Below are 18,958 nucleotides of genomic sequence, written 5' to 3'. Positions count from 1 at the left end.
CCATATAATGAACTGCCAGAGAATGAAAGGCAATATGCCCTGTTTACTGATGGGTCCTGTCGTATTGTAGGCAAACATCGAAGGTGGAAAGCTGCTGTATGGAGCCCTATACGACGAGTTGCAGAAGTGGCCGAAGGACAAGGTGAATCAAGTCAGTTTGCAGAGGTGAAAGCCATCCAGCTGGCTTTAGATATTGCTGAACGAGAAAAATGGCCAGTACTCTATCTTTATACTGACTCATGGATGGTAGCAAATGCTCTATGGGGGTGGCTGCAGCAATGGAAGCAGAGCAACTGGCAACGCAGAGGCAAGCCCATCTGGGCTGCTGAATTGTGGCAAGATATTGCTGCCCGACTAGAGAATCTCGTCATAAAAGTACGTCACGTAGATGCTCACGTACCCAAGAGTCGGGCCACCGAAGAACATCAAAACAACCATCAGGTGGATCAGGCTGCTAAGATTGAAGTGGCTCAGGTGGATCTGGACTGGCAACATAAGGGTGAATTATTTATAGCTCGGTGGGCCCATGACACCTCAGGCCATCAGGGAAGAGATGCAACATATAGATGGGCTCGGGATCGAGGGGTGGACCTGACCATGGATGCTATTGCACAGGTTATCCATGAATGTGAAACGTGTGCTGCGATCAAACAAGCCAAGCGGTTAAAGCCTCTCTGGTATGAAGGACGATGGTTGAAATATAAATATGGGGAGGCCTGGCAGATTGACTATATCACACTTCCACAAACTCGCCAAGGCAAGCGCTATGTGCTTACCATGGTGGAAGCAACCACCGGATGGCTGGAAACATACCCTGTGCCCCATGCCACCGCCCGGAACACTATCCTGGGCCTTGAAAAGCAAGTCTTATGGCGACATGGCACCCCCGAAAGAATTGAGTCAGACAATGGGACTCATTTCCGAAACAACCTCATAGACACCTGGGCCAAAGAGCACGGCATTGAGTGGGTGTATCATATCCCCTATCATGCACCAGCTTCCGGAAAAATTGAACGATACAACGGACTGTTAAAGACTACACTGAGAGCAATGGGTGATGGGACATTCAAAAATTGGGATAAACATTTAGCCAAAGCCACCTGGTTAGTCAACACTAGGGGATCTACTAATAGAGCCGGCCCTGCCCAATCAAAACTTCTACGTACTGTAGAAGGGGATAAAGTCCCTGTGGTGCATGTGAGAAACATGCTGGGGAAGACAGTCTGGGTTACTCCTGCATTAGGAAAAGGCAAACCCATTCGTGGGATTGCCTTTGCCCAGGGACCTGGGTGCACTTGGTGGGTAATGCGGAAGGATGGGGAAGTCCGATGTGTACCTCAAGGAGACTTGATTTTGGGTGAAAACAGTCAATGATTTGAATTGTATTATGTTAATTGTTCAGAATGACATTACTACTATGGCTGCTATCTACCATATCAATGGTATTATAGTAAGAATCACCCAGACTGATGAAGAATGAGCTTCACTGAAACCAAGCAACGTGCAGCAGTGATGAAACCAGAACTGGCTTCAGCAGCTTGCGCCCAACAAATCCCTCGAGATCGACATCTTCGACCTGCAGATCATGGACATGGACCGTGCCAGATGACAATCCAACACCACATACCATCTCCCCTGCCCTGAGAGACTGCTATGATGGATGAAGCCCAGAGTCATGGACTGACTGAACTCCATAGACATTTTAAGTGATGGCCCATGGACTAAGAGAGTGATATCTGTGTGTATATATTAAAGGACAGGAAGAGTAATAATGAATAATTGGAATGTATTGAAAAGTATAGGACCTGAGCATGACGTAAATGGTATGGAATAAGGGGTGGATACTGTCCTGGTTTCAGCCAGGATAGAGCTGGTTTTCCTCACAGAAGCTAGTGTGAGACTGTGTTTTGGATTTGGGATGAGGAACTGTTGATAATGTGCTGATGTTTTGGGTTGTTGCTGAGCCGTCAAGGACAGTCCAGCTTCTTGTGCTGGCCTGCCAGCGAGCAGGCTGGGGGTGCACGGGGAGCTGGGAGGGGACACAGCCGGGACAGCTGACCCAGACTGGCCAAAGAGATATTCCCTACCATCCGACGTCATGCCCAGTACATAAACTGGAGTTGGCCGGGGGGGCGGAAATCGCTGCTCGGGGACGGGCTGTCGATCACGGGGTGGTGAGCAATTTCTGTATTGGGCATCACTTGTTCTTATACATTCCTTTGTTGGTATTATCATTATTGTTCCCTTCTTTCTTTCTGTCCTATTAAACCGTGTTTATCTCAACCCACGAGGTTTTTCCTAATTCTCTCCCCCGTCCCGCTGTGGGAGGGAGAGTGAGCGAGCGGCTGCGTGGTGCTTAGTTGCCGGCTGGGGCTAAACCACGACAGTCACTAGCACCAAGTCATTGACCACGGGACATATCTGTAATATAAGCTCAGCCTGTTTCCCTAAACTCCAGTTATGCCTATAAATCTGGTGGAGAATGAGGCCATAGAGTCAACGGCACCCAAGATTTGGTTCTTCTTATCCTGAGGCAGATGTCTAAATAGCGTTCAGATGAGTTGCACCCTATAAAAGTATCTTTTTCTCCCCACTGACTGTAAAGGACTAGACTGAAGCCATCTGAAGGGATACAACGTGAATCCTGCTTGGAAGGTTTCTATGCACTGGACAAAAATAGATTGAGCTATGTGGGGAAAGCTTTCACTGCAGCTGATTATAAGATTATCTATTCTCACAGAAAACCAGCAGAGATATTTGGTAAAGGAGGAAAGCATTCTTCTTTTAAAAATGAATTCTACTAAGGCACATAATTTTTGAATAAGGCATAAAGATTTATTGGTGAGAAGGTTATTTCCTTGCATGTGGTTGTCATCATTGTCATCAGAAGGATTCTGTTTGGGCTAGTAACAGAAACTGAATTCAATTATATTGTAAATCTAAGTTTAAAAAAAGAATTAATTTCTTTCTTTTAAAAAAATTGTAAATAAGTGTTAGTGATTTTATTTTTGTGCTTACAGACTCTCAGATCTGCTGGGAAGATCTACATGCTTTTTTTTATGCTAGTCATCTTTCTGGGCTCATTTTATCTGGTCAACCTGATTCTGGCTGTTGTGGCCATGGCATATGAAGAGCAGAACCAAGCCACTATTGCTGAAACAGAGGAGAAGGAAAGAAAGTTTCGGGAAGCCATGGAGATGTTAAAGAAAGAGCAGGAGGTCAGTAAACTATGTGACGTGATTAGCCTTGGGTGACTTGAATGGATCGTACCTTGAGATTCACATTCTTTTTATTTTATATTTATGTGATAACTGAAGTAAGAGTTTGCTTGAAAGCAAATTAATGTTTATTGTCCTGGACAGAGCTATTACAATCCTTTCTAAAAGAAAAAGGATGGCTCATCCTGCTAGGATTGGGACCATTTAGGGTTTACATATCCAGAGTTGTACTGGTTTAACTGTACCACACATGTCAGAGAGAAATTTATATTGGTTCTCATATAAGACATTTTAATGATGGTATCACTGCATCTACATTTGAGCACAGAATTGCTCTTTTGGCAGTTCAGCCATAGCCCAATCTGAACCTTCTTCTTCCACCATCACTTTAATTCATGATCATTTCCTCACTGTCTCATTCAAACTGACATGTATATCCAACTATCCGATAATGAAGATAAAGATGTAGGATAACCTGTTTGAAGCACATACGATTTAATTCCTGAAAAAGTCAACAGGCAGATCTTGAGGTTAAGCTCTGAAAATTATGTGAAGGATATGGATTTAATGTTATGTCATAAACTTAAACAAAACAGGGAGGCCAAATCGTGGATGTAACCATATAGCCTTAATAGCACTGGTTAATTTGCCTGTGGTTTGTGTGGGGTAGAAAGCTTTTATTAAACAGCTGAAGAGAACATTTTTAGGTGTTGTGAACAAGAAGACAATAAGAAATTTAGTCTGAAATAACACGTAGCACTGTAGTTCAGAGAAATAAGTCCTTGATACACAATATAAACTAATATACATAATTTTCTTTTGGGTACATATAACCTTGGGGCCTAATCCAAAACCCATTTAAATCCTTGGAAAGAAAATAGAAAATGCAGTTGGCCCTTGACAAAGTGCTAGTAGAAGCTTATACATCATTTAAGTCCTTTTAAAGATCTTCTTTGATGGTTTAAGTAATAGGTAAATGAAATTTAGTCCATATGCAGGCACTTTGAACAGAGTAACTTTCTGCCATAACCTAAGGGAGCAAACTGAGCTCCAACATGTACCTATTTTACACAAATTTTCATGTGTTTTGACTCCAGCTGAGCTCTTCCTAATAACAGCCAACTCTGGCAGCCTCAGCTATAATTAAAGATATTTAAGAATTTCCTTTTGAAGGCTTTGATTTCTGTTAAGCCTGTACACAAAAAAGGAACATTAAGTCATGAAAGTCAGAATGTGTCAAAATGAAGGTTGCTCGTGAAAACATAAATTGTTCCCATTTATCTATAAGCTTTATGACATAGTCTTTTCTTCAGCCAGCCATATCTCAATTTTCCTGTGTCCTTCTCACTACAAAGGGTAGACAGTGCATGACTCAAGAGCAGCTCTTCGCTTTCTCATCATTTGTTCTGTAGCCTTAGGCCAGCTCAAGCAGACTTCCCGACTCAGGCATTCAAAGCCTGCTTCAAAGACAAAATGACTAACATCCTCAGAGGTTTTCCAGTGCCTTTTGTCACTGCTCAGACTCTGTGTGCTTCAAAAATACTCATTTGTATATGCAATACTCCTGGAGAATTATCCCAATTTTATGGAAAGGAAGCTTAGGAGTAGAACTATTGGGGTCTATCGTGTTCATTAGTGTAGCTCAGTAATTCTGCAAATCAGCCCCCAACACCTCAAATTAGACATCTGGAAGAAGATGCTCAGGGAAGTGAATTGAGTGGTCTGCTACAACACGTAGCTTTCAGGTGTCCTTCTCAGGTGTCTCACCCCAATCAGAGCTACTCGGTTTTAATCTTGCTCTCCAAGCCTTTATCAAGTTCTTGGTTTTGACTTTCTCACCATACCACTAAGTCCTTGCCTTGAGACAAGAGTCCTAGAGATAGGACTTGAGATAGGACAATCTAGAGATAACTCTTGTGTAATCCCCATGTCAGGGCTTGTGTGAGCTAAGATTTTCTTCCATCCTTCTCCACCACCCATCCTTGGCAGGCATGCCCAGTCCCAAACTCTTTCCCTGCCCTGGGAGTTATCACAGTGGGTTTGGTTTGCAATGCCTGGAGGGCAGGACACAGTCCAGCCACAGGAACCCAACCAGAAAGGGTAGATAGACAGGACATAGGACACCATCCATGCCCTGAGAAACAATTTGGTCCAAATCCTTTTCCAACAACTGGAAAAAGTATGTAGGGCAGAAACATTTCAACCCAAAAAATAGCTAAGAAAATGCTAAGAAACTGAAAATTAGCTTATTTTGCAGTAATAGTACAGCACGCTTAGTAGCACAACCTACAATATTTTCTAGACCGATAAAATATGTGATGGCAATCAGAAAGGAAAACCAAAAGTCTTTAGACCAGCTTTTACACTGTGCACGATAAAGAGAGCACAAATATAATTGATAGGCCTGCTTGGGGACTATCAGTCAATTTACACAATTGGTCTAACACATTCCTAAACCTGAACTTAACACCAGAAGACTTGCTGAATCCTTATGAAGAGAAAGCACTTCAGCATAGCAATTAAATCAATTGACTCAAAAAAAAAAAAAAAAAGAAAAAAAAAAAGAACAGCCTAGACCGGTGTCTGAGCCCTCTTCCTCTCTGCTCTAAGCAGCTCGCTCATGAAAGATATTTCCCACAGGAATTAAGTTTTGTTGTGCTCTCAGCTTGATAGAGCTACCGCTACTCCTTGAAATACATGATTGATTCTTTACACGACTGTTAAGTGCCTTCACTTTCCTTGGACTGATGCCTGTGGGAGGAAGGGAGTATTTTGCTGCAGAGAGCTGATTGCCTGTTTGATTCTAGTGGCTTACAGACAATAGCACTGAGGATTCATCCTTTTCTCCTGTTCTTGGGAACCTGGAGAGCCTTTTTTTTTTTTTTTTTGGTAATTCACTCGCTTTATGTATTTCGTCTGGAGGGTCTGCAAATGGGCTTGTCTCCGGGCCACTGTTGTGGCTTCCCCTGAGATGCCGGCACCTGACCTCCTGTTTGTGCTCAGAGCCCACGCACTCCTCCCACCCGCGCCAAGGACGGGCACCCAGCGCGCTGGCGTGGGCTGCGGCTTCCTCCCCGCACGTATGGATTCTTCCTCCTGGCTGCTCATTTGCTTCCACGGCTGCGGCTTTGTGCGCTCAGGCTTTGGCGTTCCGCTCCTGCTGGGTCTCTAGCAGCTGCTCCGTTATCAGCCAGCTCCTGCAGCGATCCCTCCAGACAGCCAGCGCGGCACGGAAGCGTGCGGCGAAGCAAAGTCCACCTTATCTCCTGTGAAGCCCACGGTTTTCTCTTTGCACCTCTCGCCACAGCTGCCGGCGCTGCTGCCTGGGATGGGTGTTGACAGGAACGGGCCGGCTGATGCTGCCTGCTCTTCCGAGCATCCCTCCGTGACCGGGGCGAAAAGCCCCGGCTGCCCGCCGGCGCAGCCCTCCGGGCTCAAGGGGCTGAAGTCCGGGGGGGCTTAATCTGAGGTTCCCCAGCTTGAGATCTTTTTCTTTGGCTGGCACCAGAAGCGTTACTCCAGAGATGTGTGCGCAGCGTACCCCGCTGGTGTGTGCGCACAGGCTGCTCCTCCCAGGAAATCCCAAGGGATCTCGAGTGCGAGCAATAGCACAAATCACATTATTTTGTGCAGCCGTTCCTAATGCTCCGTCGTAGGATCTGGGTGGCAGACCTGCACGTGTGCATTTGTACTAGGAACCTGTCTTGCATGTTGTGTATTTTCCTACGGCTAAATGTAGAGGTTAGACCAGTTCCAACCATGTGAGAGAGTTTTATGATTAACGACCACCTGAAATTTTTAATTTATCTCCTATACAACCTTAAAACTTAAGATGGAAAATAATTGCTGAGCAGAGTAATTATTGGTTCTCACTGAGATCCTTAACTCAAATAATAAATTTTACACCTTCTACCATCTTCTGTTTTAGGCACTAGCTGCTAAAGGGATTGACTCAATGTCACTTAGTTCATTGGAAATGTCACCTTTAGCATCCAAAAATGCCAAGGAAAGAAGAAATAGGCGAAAGAAAAAGAAATCTTTGGGGGCAGAAGAGTATGGAGAGGACCAAAGGAATCCCAAGTGTGACCACGATGATGGTCAGAGGAGAATGGTAAGCCATGGTCTGAAACATCACTTATTTCACGCTGCACTTTGCTGGATAGGCCAGGCTCTGAATAGGCAATTAAAGCTGAAACTTTCAGCTATAAAGAAGAATCAGATATTTAATAGCATAACTGACCTGCAGACAGCCTGTGTTAGAACAGCGGGAGGAAACGTATTACCACTTTATTTTCAAAATTAATTAAACATTCTTGCAAACCTATTTTGTTTCAATTTTTTTTACCTTCTTTTTTTTGCTTCAAGATTACCCACAGTCTGGTTTATTTTCTGACTTTAATTTCATTCATCTGATTATATCTATCCTATCTCTACTAGAGATAAAAAATTCTTAGAAGAAACCTGCAAAGCTTAAAAAGAAAAGAGAGGAGGAGAAAAGAAGGAAACTTGCCTCCGAGGGCTTTTTAAATGCTATACAAAGACGTTATTAACATTTTTATATTCCTTTCCTAGTTGCCTTCAAGTCAAAACTTTGTGGCACTTGTTTCTACTTTCTATTGCGGGGAAAAAAAATAGAGTGAGACTGTTGTTAAATAGGTTTTTATATAAATGTTACTGACATGCATGAATATGAATCTGCACATGCTGTATGTGTCAAGTGATCATAAATAGCTTCAGATAATTTGTCTTTGCTCAACTGAGGACAAAGTTTAAATCAGTTTATTTTGGATTTTTGAATAGCCATGTAATGGGCTGTCTTTTTGTATTTTGTTGTCAGTGAGTTTAGGGATATTTGGCAGCCATAAAAAGCTCATAGAAAATATGTAAGTGATATAAGTAAATGTGACCAATTAATAACTCCCCAGCTCACAAAATTTACACAGAGCTGGATTTCTGTAAATGACATGCATTTTCTAATCTAATAGCTTTTTGTGGTTGTCTCATTGGTTGAGTGGGCCGCGTTACAAATCACACCTTTGTTAAAGCTAGAATTCCTTTTTAGCTTCATTCTGGATGGGTTTCCAGACGCCACGTACCAGAATGACTGTGGATTGGAGCTGTGCGTTGCCAGTTTGTTTCTTAGATTAATTTTTCTTGTTTTCACTGTTCACCCCTGGATGTCACATGCATGAGAAACATGGGAGACACATTTCAAAGCTTATAGTGAATCTTCTCTGCAAGGCTGTGTCTGGCATGGTTGGAGAGAGTAAGGCTGAGCCATCATTCAGATGCGATCTGAGCAGCTGGAAGTGTGTTGCCACCAGAAATCAGTCTCAATGACTGTGCCATGGAAACCCAGGCGTGGATTTTTGACCAGTTAGAATTTGGTAGCAATCCAAAGGGGTTGTCTGTCGTTATGAGGGGCCTGGGTTTTGTACTCTTCCTTGTACAGTGTCACAAAATAGCGTCATTAAGTAACTCAGTGGTGTGAGCTACAGTCCGAAATGAAATCAGGCTTCACCTGGTTTGTCTGGTTTGTGAATGCTGTGGAGATCTGACCTCTCTTCATACGTACTTGGCTCATGAGAAAGTTCTGAAGAAGCTGAAAATTCTGTACAGACCATAAAATCAAAAGTATGTTCTGCCTAAATGCTCTTGTTCCAATAATTTCCTCTTCAGACACAAGGGAAGGGGATAGACTTGAATTCCTTATGCATTTTCTGAACATCCTTTTTACTCTGCCAGGGTTTAGGTGTGTTTAGTGCTTGGCTACGTCTTGCTGATGCTCTGTCACAGTTGCACTCTCACTAGCTGGTATCAGAGTGGATCACCAAGGCTGACATTTGGGTGTGAGGGAGACTGCTGTGTACTGGGGTTACCTACCCCTTAAAGCAGCTATGTGCATTGGGATAATCATTCTACAAACTAATAAACCATATCCTTCTTCTTGCTCTTGTTTTTTTTTTTTTCTTTACCACCTTCTTCCGTCGTATTCTGCTGCTTCTTCTTCCCTCTTCTTCTCATTTTCCCTGCAGTTCATTTCCCGCCCTATTTCTTTATCTCTTCTTCTCCCACTGCAACGTTCCTTCCCTAGCTGTTACGAAGATATGTGATAATGCGGTAAATTGGAGCTGGATCCCCTTCCCTGCTCCTGTCTTCCACTCCTTGTGCTGCCTTCCCAGGTCCCTTGGCACTTACCGGATGGGGAGGGAGTAGAAGCCAAGGGAGTATCATGCTGCAGGGCGAATGCCACCTTGACCCTTCCTATTTCAGTACATCTTTAACTGTCAAGTATTAGACACATACCTAATGGCTAGGAAAGACTATTCAACCTCTTAACTTTGCGAAGGTTGAATACATGTAATTAAGTTTTTCTCTGAAACACTTGATTTAAAATGGAACTTACTGCTCTCCCCAGAACTTCCTCGCTCCTGAAAACGTGTTGCAAAATGTTGTTTCTCTTTCCCCTTTTTCCTTTCTGGGGGTTTCTAGACTCTCCTTGGCATTAGTTATGGTCCCAGTGCAAACTTGGTGAAGCGCAGAACCAGCCACGGAAGCGTATTCAGTTTCCGACTCCGTGGCAGAGACACTGGCTCCGAAACAGATTTTGCCGATGATGAGATCAGCACTGCTGGGGAAAATGAAAGCCACCGGGGCTCTCTCTTAATTCCAAGATCTGGGAGGCGTCCAAGCGTGCAAAGTCAAGTGAGCCATAGTTCTCACCCTACTACTCCCAACTACACCCAGACGGGCAAAAGGAACAGCTCAGTGGATTGCAATGGTGTGGTTTCCCTGATAGGAGGAGGCACCGGGGCACTCAACCCAGACCCTACTTCTCCTGCAGGGTTACTGCTCCCCCCAGTTATTATGGAAAAACCTGGGACAGGCGACCTGGTGAGTACTTTATAACTTTTGTATGTGATTCACTCTCTTGTTTCCTTCTAAATGTTGTTGGAGTTTGCTATAATTGGTTTACACGATATGGAATCTGCAGTGAGAAACCCAGACCCAACATCTCAGGCAGGGTGGGAAGACAACAGGCTGACTCCCACAGCAACGTGTGTCTAGTGCTGCATAAGAGAGGTTCATGACTTCTGCTGAGACTTGCTCTTCACCGCCGGCTGGAGGCAAATACCTAAATCTTGGGTTTGACATTAATTTTCTTTTCTTGTAGGGACTTTTTTTAAGTTGGTTTCTTTTGGCATTTGAGTATCTGACATTATCCGGTGTCCAGAAAAAGATGCTTTTAAAATGATTCGGTGTGAGTCTTACCATCTTGAGACAGTGTTTTCTTCCACTGGTTGCTATCTGTTTGCATCTAACCTCTGGTCTTCCGTATAGCTACTTGTGGAGGGCTGTTCTTACAGTCCAAAGCTAGTTCCCAGAAGGGTTTAGCATCCGGTTCAAATAACACCCAGGAAAGATGAGCAGATGATCAACAGACTTCAAGCCTTTTGCAGATTGCTGGGATCTTTGTTGCAAAGCACCACTGCTGCAAAATATTTAATAAGGCTGCAAATAAAACTACTAAGACTGATACCAAGCACCAATTCACTTGGAAAACCATGAGATGGTGTTTTGGAAATAGCTGCTAAACAGGCAGGGCAATTTGGACAGATTGCCAGTTTGATATAGTGGGAATTTATCTCTTTTAACGTAGATAATCTGCATCGGAGCTCATTACTGTCAACAGTCTTTAAAGCAACAGAGGTCTATTCACTATGGTCAATGTGGGCAGGATTTGTTTCTTCTTAGAGATCTACAATGGGTCAAAATAATCTCTCTCCCTCAAAGTGCCTCTTTCTGTTCACTTTAACTACAAGGGGAGCCCAAGGTGAATAACTCTGTATTGTGCATGTCTTAAGTCAGGTGAGATGAAACGCACTCAGAGTAACAAGGTGCCAAAACCAGGTTACGTTGGTGGGGAAATAAGCAAATGTGATTCTAACATGTATTAGGCAAGGTATTTCCTGAAGAGAAAGGTGAGCGAGATGGATCCCAGCCGTGGTGTCAGATTATCAGTAAATTGAGAAGTACCTTTTTTTTCCTCTAGAGCCAGGCAGCTTCTTCCCTTTCAAGCCTTGGACTGAATTTTTTTCCTCACCTATCTGGGCATTCTCTGTAGTCCTGCAAATAGACTCTCACACCATACATGAGAGGAGGGGCCGTGCTGTGCGTGGGAAGATGGGTGGTGTGAGAATTATCTCTTTTGTTGACAGTTTTGAGGCTGCTGCTGCTTTTTCAGATGTTCACACCTTTGCTCATTTAGAACTTTGCTACTCCCATTTTTACTCTCTGCAGGCAAGGAAGACCAGTCCAGAGAGGAGTTTCTAGACAGCTTAGCAACAGAAACGCTCTTTGTAGATGGTGGAGTTTTATTTGACTTAGCTTGGTGCAAAAAAAGCTGCACTTTAAAGGAACTGTGGAAGAAAGAGTTTGTGCATCTGTTTAAAAAAAAAAATACTTGACAAAGTGGTAAGGCTTCAGCAGATGAGCAGTGGACATCCCCCTTTCTTCTGTAAGGAAAGCAGCTCTGCGGGCTGCTGAGGCTCTCCCAGCTGTCAGAAAAAGCTTAACAAAGCATGAGAGCACTCAGCCTTTCACAGGAGATACTGGTATTTTACAGGATTGGGCCCTGAGGTGATAGGGAGGCTTTGAGCTCTGCTGGCATTCCTTTTCGTTTGCCAGCCTCCTGCCTTTTAAAAAAATGGATGTTTAAAATTAAATGGCCTGGGTGGGTGAGCTCACTTGGCAGTTCCCTGGTCATCTAGGAAATAACACCCAGGCACTATAGTAACAGATGGTCATTCAGTGATGCAATGTGAAGGATGTTGTGTCTTTTGCAAAACAGGTTTGGTATCTAATCTCTCCAGAAAATGTAAGCTGGAGTTAAAAGCTAATTGGCAAGAATCCCATTGCTGTACAGATGTACTCGCTACAGGAACCGTAAGCGCTGCGCACAAACGCGCAGCCTCAACTGTGGAGCGCAGGCAAAAGCAAATAGCAAATCCAACACCTCCGTGTGCTTGAAGATAAATCAACATGCTTCTGGGCTTTGTGCTTGATTATTTTCACCTTTTTCTTGTTAAAATTTGAAGCTGAGGTTTTTTTTGTTAGCAGCTCTGGCTTCTTTTTATAGTCTCTTGATATGTTTGGGGAGGGCAAAAGAAAGATGTTGCAGGGTGAAGTTGAAGTTACCTCACTAACCCCACCGATCCTGCTGTTGTTATTTATGTTATACAAGTGTAAGCCCATGTGAAAAACGACCCACTTGTGCTCTCTGTTGTATCTTCCCTGAACAAGAAACTAAGGACCAGCCCATGAAAAGGCATCGCTGTAGTATGCGTTAAGCCCTGACTTGCAGCTTCCTGAGGTGTAACTGTGGCTTCACTGATGTAAATGCAATGTCTGAGGTGATGGAGCTGGCAAAACACATTTTACAGCATTAGGTTTTGAAGATGCATTTATTTAGGTCCCTCTGTGATGCTCAGTAGTATCAGGTGAGCGTAACACAGACCTGTCTCATTGCTACCGCGGGGGAGACCGCTGAATTCTGGTTTGGGGAAAGCTTGGAAAAGCACTTCTCATTTAAAAGGCAGAATAAACATCAAACAAGATCTGACACTCTCTGGTTTTGAGTTTCCAACCTGCAGCCCTTAAGCAGACCATGGTTTCAGCACACAATGTCAGACCAGGCCCTCTCAAGGTTCGTCGGGGAAAGCACAAAAAGTCACTAGCCACTGTTGGGAATTTTAGCCTGATCGGTTTTAGCCACATTGAGCCTGGAGGTTTCACTCCAGGCAAAGTGGTCGGGACCACGATGAACAACTTTCCTGCCTTTGCGTTACTGCAACCGCTACCCCCGTCCCAGCCAAGGGCCATTTGCCCACGGGAATGGCTGCAGGTGGCGGCTGAGCTGACGTGAGGGCATCTGTGCAACTTGTGCCCTCCCCCATGAGAGGGGTGGCTGCAGCAGATTATCCCCCTCAGATGACTGGTCTCCCGACATTTGGCTGCAGAAGAGCATGTAAGCTAAAAAAACTAGTTTCAAATACTCTTCAGATGGCCCTGGCTGCTTGGCACCGATGGATGCGTGTTTCCACGAGAAACCAGGTGTGCTTGCACTTTCCATCTCCTCCCCCTAATCCCTAAATACTGCTAGTGAAACAGGAGAGATTTCAGATAATCTCAGTGGATGGTGCTTAGGCCCATCAGTCTTCTCAGATGGGGTAGTCTGACTGGTCAGCAGGCTTGTTGGCCATGGATGAACCCACGCAGGGAACCCCTGCGTCCCTGCACGCTTTGCTACACCCGTTGATATTCCCACGCCACGTAAGAACACCCGCAAGGAGAGGTGGCAGCCTTGGTGTGGAGCTGCCCTTGGCAGCACAGGCGGTTGCAGTGTTCAAGCTAGAAAGCCCACTGAGGTCATACGAAGAGCCAAGTAGTGCAATATGAAAGTACGATCTGCAAACCCCCTCCACAAAGGCGGCTGAGTCAGGCAGTCTTCGCCTGGATGTGGAGAGCAACAGGCGTTCAAGTCTGAGGGATGCAGGGAGCTTGTGCCAAGGAACCCCTGGTAAGTCCTAGTCAGGCTCATGGAAATCTCAGATGTGTCCTGCAGAGGACTGAATCAGGGCCGGTCCTGTTCTCCGTCTAGATTTCTTCAAGTGGTGCAGCTGCTGGTTTGATGAAACCTACCCCAGTGTAAATAAGATGCAAGCAGGACCTGGTTGACTATGCTTAAAGTCCTGATTTTTTTTTTTGCTTGACCTGAGACTGAGAAGTTTGAAAATGATTCATTTTTATGCTCCTGCTGATTGCTGGGCTGGGAGTTGGCCTTTTGCCTTTTTTAGAGAAAGTCTACACATTATGTAAGTAACTTCAGGGCACACTACAAACTAAAGTTGCTGTGCATTCTTCTAGTATTTCTTTGTAGCTATGTATTGCCCTGTTGTGTCTTGTCGTTTCTTAGTTATTTGAGAGGTTAGAATAACATCTCCCTTCACAAGGTATTGATCTGTTTGAGCAGAATTGGATTAAATTAACGGGCTGTTATCTGGAGCTCAATTTATCCATGGGATCTGATGAGGATGAGTAAGATGTCGCCCGTGGTTGTCAAGAATTTCTTGAGGGTTAAAAAATACACATAGCAGCATCTTCTCCCTCTTGCCTCCAAAAGCCAACCAGTGCCCTTTCTGTAACTCTGCAGGGATATCACAGGGTTTTTTTTAGTTTAGTCTGACTTTCCAATTATTTTGGAGATTGGAAGCGGCAGAGAAATGGGCATGGGACTGAGGAGGTGGTTGTTTGCAAGCGGGCAGCTGGCTTTTAGCTGGTGATCCCTGCTGTTTTGTTCTCACCCACTCACCAGAGCTTCCCATCAGCCCATCAGTGGAGCAGGGCCACCCATGACATGACTTTGGGATGGGCAGCAAGGCGGAGGTTGGAGCTGCCTGGGGTCTCCCTCTTGCACATACAACCTTTCCTGAATTTCCCCTTGGTCATAACTTTTTTTTTTCTTTTAGGAAACTAGAAATGCCAAGTATTGCTAGCTTGACAGGAGTGAAAACTACTGGGGTCTGAGCCCTTAAGAAAGGCTGGGCTGTTTATCGAGGTGCCAGACTAAGGATTTAGATGCTTATCTTTAGATAAAATTTTTTTGGTCTTTTTCTATACAAAAAAAAAAAAAAGACCTTGGCTTTTGTTGTTGCTAGGCATAAAACTGTTTTGCTGACCGCATTGGTTTGTGGTTTTCTTGTTGACCCTAAAACCACCCTGAGGTAAAATTTTTTTTTTCCCCTTCTTGCTTTGCCATGGGACTGGTGAAAAGGCAGAGTGTTAGCAGTTTCTGTGTTCAGAAAAAGGTCAACAAAATAAGTCATCCAAAAATCGCCACCAGTAAGTCATCCGGACAAAAGCTAGCTAGCCCTCTGCCACTGGCACACGGAGCGTTGCCACTACGGCTCTGGTTTCTGCTCACTTCAAACTTTGCTTTAGCACATCCTAAGCATAAACCATTCAGATTTGACATAAATATTGCAAGCTGCTCCAGTTTACAGTGCATCTCTCTAAATAATCAATTATTCACAAAATTCAATGGCTTCTTTTTAATGCTGTGCGCTATCATGGTCACCTTCAATCCCATTAAATATTTGTGCTACTGCCTTACTGGGTCCATTGTTCATGCTGTGGCCTGTCCACCTCTTTTTATGCTTGAAAAAATTTTTACTGTACAAGGAAAATTAAACCTGTCCCTGTTCCCAAATGTGGTCCTTAAAATGCTGCCATGTATAAGCCAATCTTCACATAAGAGTTTTGAGACAGCTCAGAACTATAGGCACTCAGAAGAAAATGATTCTGCAGTGTTGTGCAGCCTTGTTTACAGGTAAATTACTGAATAGTATATTTTTCCCTATAGAATTTAGCTAATCCAAAGGAGAAACATTTCCAGTCGATCAGGGAGCAACAGAAATAGTCTTGTCCTGCTGGAGGTGCCTGTGTCTAACTCCGTTGTGATTTCTCATCTGGATCCTAAAGAGACTCTTCGCATAACTGCAGAGTTATTTTTGCTGAATTTCTATAGAAATATAAGTACAGTGAACGGTTGTGACTGTGTATATTGTCTCTGTAATGACAACAGCCTTTATGCTGCCTTGTTTGTCCAGTTCCTGGAACTGCTCTCTGTCTCAGAGTGCAAAAACTGCCAGCTCCTTGCGTACTGTTAGCTCTCTCTGTTCTAAAGTAAATAATAAAAACCCCTCTCCCATTTCTATTCTTTACAAAGAGCAAAAGCTCATAAACTTCGCTAAGTATCTTCAATAATTTAAGCGATTCACCTGGATGGAAACCTTCCTGGAAGAACACTTCACGGCAAATTGCGAGCTAAGCGATGGATTTACTGCTCTATTGCTGAAGAGTCCACGTCCTCCTGCAAGAGCGCAGGATTGTTCCCAACACCCCGACGCTGCCTGCTGGACAGCGTGTCCCGGCTCTGGGGACGGACCCCGCCGCCGGGCGGGGGTATTCCGCGTGGTGGCTTTTGCTCTGAAGGTGGGCCAGCAGCGAGCTGCACCAGCTCACCCCTCCAGCGCAGGAAGGAGCCCTGCACGTCTCCTCCGGAGACGGCCCGCTGCATGCGGCCGATGGCTCCCTGCAAGCGGTCCCTTTGACTCCGGCGGGTCTCCTCAAGTCTTGGGGACCGCTTCTCACGAAACAGGCGGCAGGATTGAGGATGCTGGGCTGGAAAGAAAAATAGAGTGACTTAAAAAACTTGTTGGGTTGGGAATATCGCATCAAACCTCGGGAAAAAGTCAGTTCCCTGCTATTTTTTTTTTCTGAAGGAAAGCCAAGCCTCTGGTTTAACTTGGACTTGTCATTTACCCTGGTTTAGTTGAATGAAAAATAGGAAGAATGAATCTCTGAATGTTTTTCCTTCAACTTTTTACCTCTGCAGTGAATGCTCTTTGCACCTGTGAATAAAAGGTGGCTTTCAGAGAAAGGCCACAACTTCTGCAAAAGCACTTCTGCGTGCATGAGTAGGAATATAATATTCTTCACAGTCAGAACACTGGGACTTCTGGGAGTGGGGCTGTATAAAGACATGTTACTGGTATGTCCTAAGCTTTGGGTCGACTGGGATGGGAAGATGGTACAGTTTTAAAAGAGGTAGATGATCCAGAGGAATTTGAAATTTGAGGTTTTATTATGGTTCATTCTACAGACAGAATGGAAGAGTTGGGTTTTTATTTGGCTTTTTTTTTTCCTTTTTCTTTGCTTTTACATTTTTAGTTTACTCTGCTGAGAAGTTTGTCTCCCTCATGGTTTCTTTCTCTTTTTCTAATTATTTCTTTTCAGTTCCATGTATTTGTTATGTGCTCCAAACTGGTGTGAATGATTATGCATTTGTTGTTTCTTTGGTTTTTTTGTTGGATGATTTTGAGGTGAAGGGAATCAAGCGAAGTAATGCATCTGAAATACCATTCCCTGTTTCCCGAGCTCCTAAGCCAAGGAGAGAGTGATTTCTTGTTATGTTGTGCACAAGTGGGAGTCTCTTTGAATAGGTTGTGACTTCACGTCTCCTTTTGAGATGACTGGTCAGTAACTCAATGGACGAGTCGATTGTTTTAACAAAAGAGAACATCTAAGCAAAAAGAAAAAAAGCCATTTTGAAGCATTACTGCTTTCCTGGATTAGCTAATGTTTTAAGTCCTTGCTTTAAAAATCCTTATTCTTCTCCGGTCCTGGGGTGACTGATTGGTATTTTTATCTGCAGTACTTTGAAGTGACCTGAGACCACTACACTGGCTGTTATTTTCAGTGTCAACCAGTGGCCAAGTGTCTTTGTCCTTTGCAACCACCTGACAAGGGGATGTCCCCTGCCCTGACGAGGTCAGAAAGGCGGAAAGGCAGCTCACAGAGCTTCAGTGCTTTTCTCCTGCTGTTTTCATGGAATTGCCTTTCTTGCAGAGCAGTTTTGGTAGAGAAATGGTGAAGACGAGGGATCCCGAGTCCCTCTGGGTGCATGTCGCAGGCACAGAGAGCAGAGCTGTGGAGCTGCTGCCCACGGCTCATCTTGGTTGGCATCTCGGGCACTGCTTGGGGTAGTTAGGGCCATTTCAGACCCAAGTGATGAGAGAAGATCCAGAAGACTCAATCTGATTCCTGTAGCTCATTTGACTATGGAGAAGCAAAAGCAGCTCCTCTGAAGTCTGTATAACAGGGGTTATCACCTTCATAGCGATTTCTTCTCCTTTCACGTTTCCTTGACCTTTATTGCAAGAGCCATCAGGACCCATCTATCCACAGTGCATCTCTCTCGCTTACATAGTGCCTCGGACCTCGCAGCCTATATGCTTGGAGGAGCAGGATGGGGGCTGTTAAAACACTTATTTTGTGAGACTGAATGTCTTGACCAGGAGGTCTGTGACAGAGAATGGTGTTGAACCTGGCTTTCCCAGATCCTTACATCTCCACCACCACCTTTCCTTCTACCTGTGGGAGAGCTGGAGGAGTAAAGCAAGCGGGATTTTCTCTGTATGAAGTGGGAGCTTGTAATAATAAAAGTCTTAACATCGTGCTCCTGGAGCTGACAATATAAAGTATTTAATACAGCGTGTGTCTGCAGCTATACTGTGTTTCCAGCTGACTTCAGAAACCCAAGCCTTTGAAAAGCATAAAACTAATTTACAATGAAACATTAAATAAAGGCAGTTTGTGAGTTCTGTTTTTCTGGTATTTGATTTCTTTGTGTTGTTTGTTTGGGTTTTTTTAAGCTTTTGCTTAAGAAATATGAGAACTAGATAGATTGAGTTATTTTTTATTTTTCCTGAGAAAAAAAGAAGCTGAGATTCTCCCCTAATTATGGAGCTTCAGAATCCATGACACCAAAGATCACCAGAATGACAGTATGTTCCTGAGATCTGGCAGTGTTTCAGAACAAGAAAAAACATGTATTGAGGAGTCAGTTTGCTTCGTATGATATCAGAGGCCTGTAATGGAGCTGTTGCTCATGCCCCTTTTCCTCTTCTAGCAGTATAATTAAGCAGTTAATACATTTCAGTAATAATGGAATAATTAATGTAATTAAGCAGGGCTTTTTTCACAAGCAAAGAGCATGATAAAGCAGCACTGCTGTTTCTTCAGCATCAGAAGCATCCCTTCATTTTCACCTGCATCTTTCACCTGTTTACAGGAAGGTAAAGGGCAGGGCAAAGTTTCCAAAATAGCTCAAAGTGCCA

The 18,958-nt window shown here is 44.1% G+C and overlaps 1 protein-coding gene across 1 annotated transcript in view; it reads left to right on the top strand.

Moving 5' to 3' along the window:
• Window positions 1-18,958, top strand: part of SCN5A (sodium voltage-gated channel alpha subunit 5) — a gene marked incomplete at its 5' end in the record, with an annotated part of 185,797 nt that overhangs the window by 59,018 nt on the left and 107,821 nt on the right. Inside the window, 3 exons of the mRNA XM_082015636.1 lie at window positions 3,021-3,218; window positions 7,147-7,329; window positions 9,711-10,112. Coding sequence (XP_081871762.1) covers window positions 3,021-3,218; window positions 7,147-7,329; window positions 9,711-10,112 — 783 coding nt within the window. The remainder of the gene's footprint in view (window positions 1-3,020; window positions 3,219-7,146; window positions 7,330-9,710; window positions 10,113-18,958) is intronic.

Source organism: Phaethon aethereus (genome assembly GCF_964289735.1).
Source record: "Phaethon aethereus genome assembly, chromosome: 2".
NCBI classification, from domain to species: domain Eukaryota; kingdom Metazoa; phylum Chordata; class Aves; order Phaethontiformes; family Phaethontidae; genus Phaethon; species Phaethon aethereus.
Note: the sequence above shows the minus strand (reverse complement) of the source record. Positions and strands in the feature narration are given on the sequence as shown.